Genomic DNA, 3,424 nt, shown 5'->3' on the forward strand with positions numbered 1-3,424 from the left:
TATTGCCCCAAATAAGGGAAGGAATTAACTTAACAATGTCCATTTTGGCTCAGTGTTTCAGAGGTTCAAACCCATGGCTAGTTGGTCCATGATTTGGGCCTGTGGTGAGGCGACAACATAGCATGGAGTGTTCAACTCATAGCCAGAAGAGTAACTGGCACAATTTCCTTGTAAGCACATACTCCTAATGACCTAGAAACTCCTGAAGGGCAGGCCTGAAAGTTCTTAATATAGAGCGTGCCTATGCAGCTGAAGAGGATGGTCATCCTCATTTTCTTTTCCTCTTTCCAAAGTGCTGAGAACACAGGTGTGTACCAGTATGGAAAGCTACTTCACAAATCTTTTACAATTGCCATTCCTACCAAAATCTTAAAGTTTTGTATGAAGCAGACCCTGCAAATATCTTTTAGAAAGCACCAGAAAGTTAATTTGGGGCAAAATAATTTTTAAATTTGAAGCCTCATTCTGGCAGTGAACTTTCAAACACTCTTATTTTAACCCAGTGACAAAATAATAGAAATCTTGGCTTTAAATATTCAATCAACAAAACTTATTTTCTGAAGAAACACTGAGTAAATATTGTGTAACTTCCCAGACTCACCTGAAACTTTCTGTTTCAGAAGTGGTGTCATTACAAGGTATCTACCACCATTAATAGCAACTATGGTATATAAAAATCACAAAGAAGCACCTCTTATTTTAAGACATGTAAAAATGTCCTACTACACCAAAGGTTTACTGCTCAAGCCATACACCTTTCAGGAAACAGCCTCTTTACACAAAACAATTCCTACCTTTTAGAACTGGATAGCATCGATTCAGGAGTGTTGCTAGTTGTAAAAATTCTAAGTTCGAAATATGATGAGAGCATAAAGATGTAGCCAATAATTTTGGCCTTTGACATCGAGTCTGTAATCCAACCAAGACTGGCTTTGAATATCCATGTCCAAAGCAAACTTTGTTATCCAAAAGGAAAACCACGTGGTACCATCCCACAGAAGAAAATCCCAATGACCAACTTGGATGAGAAGTTACTTAGCCTTCTAATATTGCAAGAAACAAGTGAAATAATTAACTTAAGAATGCCCATTTTGCCTCACTGTCTCAGAAGTTTAAACCCATGGCTGGTTTGTTCCTAATTTGGGCCCGTGGTGAGATAAAAATGTAGCATGGATTGTTCAGCTCATACACAGTTCAACAGAGGCGAAAACCATAAGCAACTTTTCTCAAAGTCATTAGCCAAACAACTTTGAAGTGTTCAGAACCATAAAGAATTTAAAATTTTAACATTTGATTATTTCTCAAGCTCTGAGTGTTTTCCATATTCTGTAGTGAAACATTGTACTGTTCCAGGCTGTACCTATAACATAGTGCTGTAATAGACTGCTAGGATACCTGGTGCAGGAAATATTAAAAATTCTAATGATTGGAGAACTCTTCAGTAAGATGCAGTTTTGCAGAGGCCTTCTTACTTTCTGTCCCTTCACACTACCCTTAGCAAGTCCCATTTGGAGGAGGAAGCATGACACTGTAATAAAGGGCTAGCAGACCATCCTGCAGCCCAGCCTCCCCTACTGCACAATGCACTTCTTGTAGATTTGAAAGTTCTTCAGAAACTAACACATGATGTCTACCCGGAAAGCTGCAGCAAGCTCCATTTTTCTTTTGTGAAACTTTTCTATATGTCTAATGGTTTCATTTCATGAGACTCGCACAAACTTCATTTTCAGTGGCTTAAAATGTTCAGTGTCTGCATTAGTGGCCATAGACTCCAGTACTAAAGACATATGAGGTTCAAGTGAACTAAGAAACTATTCTACAACTTCCTTGGTGTTTCCTTCGCTTGAAGGGCCTGGCTCTGGAACAGCAGCAGGTTTTGGTGTTACCGGACAATTTTCTTTGGAGAATTCACGCCTCTGCTTTTTTTCTTTTTCTTCTAGGCCTGCCACTACTTTGTACACTATGTTTTGTAAGTGTGGATCCAACCTCAGTTTGCTATGAGGTCTGGACTGGTGTACCACAATGTTGCATTTTGGACATCTGTTGCTATGATCAAAATGTTTTACGATGCAGCTTTTACAGAAGGAATGAAGACATTCTGTAATGGTTGTCGCATCTATTAAATAGCCTTTGCAAATAGAACAGGAGATGTATGGAGTCAGCTGCGAGAGGGGAACACAGCGCTCCTCCTGGTCAGACTCTTCCACTGCTGCCTCCGTTCCCTCAGTAGGAGACTGGGATGCCAGGCATTTCTGAGTCCCCTCCTCTCCACTGGTAGACTGGTCTACCTTGCCATCTGGAGCTGCTGTGGTGATTGCAGAAGGTAAGTTCTGTCTTGCAGACCACACGGCCTCCTCTGCTCCTTCTGGTTTGGCAGCATCCAAGCTGGCCTCTTGAACTTCTGGGCTACTCTCCTCAGCTGGGCTTTCAGGAGACAAACTGGGCAAGGGCATGACCAAGTTTTGATGTAAAGTAGAGATGAAAAGTGAGGCAGAGGAGTCAGATGGGTAGAGATGTGGAGGCAACGAGTTTGAGACCTTGGAGTGAGACCCGGAGGATCGAGATGAGACAAGGCAAGGCCAGATCTTAAGCTGAGACCACCGGCGAAATCCTGGGGTGAGGTGAGGGCAAAACCAGGAAGCAAGGCAAAATCTAGAGACAGGATGAGGCAAGGTCGGAATTGGAGATGAGACAGGTGAGATGAGATCCAGAGTCAGGCGAGATGAGACCCAGAATCAGGGAGACCCAGAGTCAGGCCAGATTGAGACCCAGAGTCAGGCGAGATGATCCCCGGAATCAGCCCAGATGAGACCAGGGTCAGGAGAGGTGAGACCCAGAGTTAGATGATCCCCGGAATCAGCCCAGATGAGACCAGGGTCAGGTGAGGTGAGACCCAGAGTCAGATGATCCCCGGAATCAGCCCAGATGAGACCAGGGTCAGGTGAGGTGAGACCCAGAGTCAGATGATCCCCAGAATCAGGAGAGATGGTCCCCAGAATCAGGCGAGATGAGACCTCTGGAATCAGGCGAGGTGATCCCCAGAATCGGGCTATATGATCCCCGGAATCAGGCGAGATGAGACCTCTGGAATCAGGCGAGGTGATCCCTGGAATCAGGCGAGATGATCCCCGGAATCAGGTGAGGTGCTCCCCAGAATCAGGCGAGATGAGACCTCTGGAATCAGACGAGGTGATCCCCGGAATCGGGCGATATGATCCCCGGAATCAGGCGAGATGATCCCCGGAATCAGGCGAGATGATCCCCAAAATCAGGCGAGATGAGACCTTTGGAATCAGGCGAGATGATCTCTGGAATCAAGCGAGATGAGACCTCTGGAATCAGGCGAGATGATCCCCGGAATCAGGCGAGATGATCCCCGGAATCAGGCGAGATGAGAACCCTGGAACCAGGCGAGATGATCCCC

The 3,424-nt window shown here is 45.0% G+C and overlaps 1 protein-coding gene across 1 annotated transcript; it reads right to left on the reverse strand.

The window, feature by feature from the left end:
- Positions 1-1,470: 1,470 nt before the first annotated feature.
- On the reverse strand, positions 1,471-2,453 carry LOC100770860 (polycomb group RING finger protein 6). Its single transcript, XM_027432930.2, is given in 2 exon segments — positions 1,471-1,619; positions 1,622-2,453. Coding segments are annotated over 2 exon segments (957 nt in total). The 3' UTR covers positions 1,471-1,494.
- Between the last annotated feature and the right edge of the window lie 971 nt (positions 2,454-3,424).

This window comes from Cricetulus griseus, chromosome X, assembly GCF_003668045.3.
Source record: "Cricetulus griseus strain 17A/GY chromosome X, alternate assembly CriGri-PICRH-1.0, whole genome shotgun sequence".
NCBI classification, from domain to species: Eukaryota; Metazoa; Chordata; class Mammalia; order Rodentia; family Cricetidae; genus Cricetulus; species Cricetulus griseus.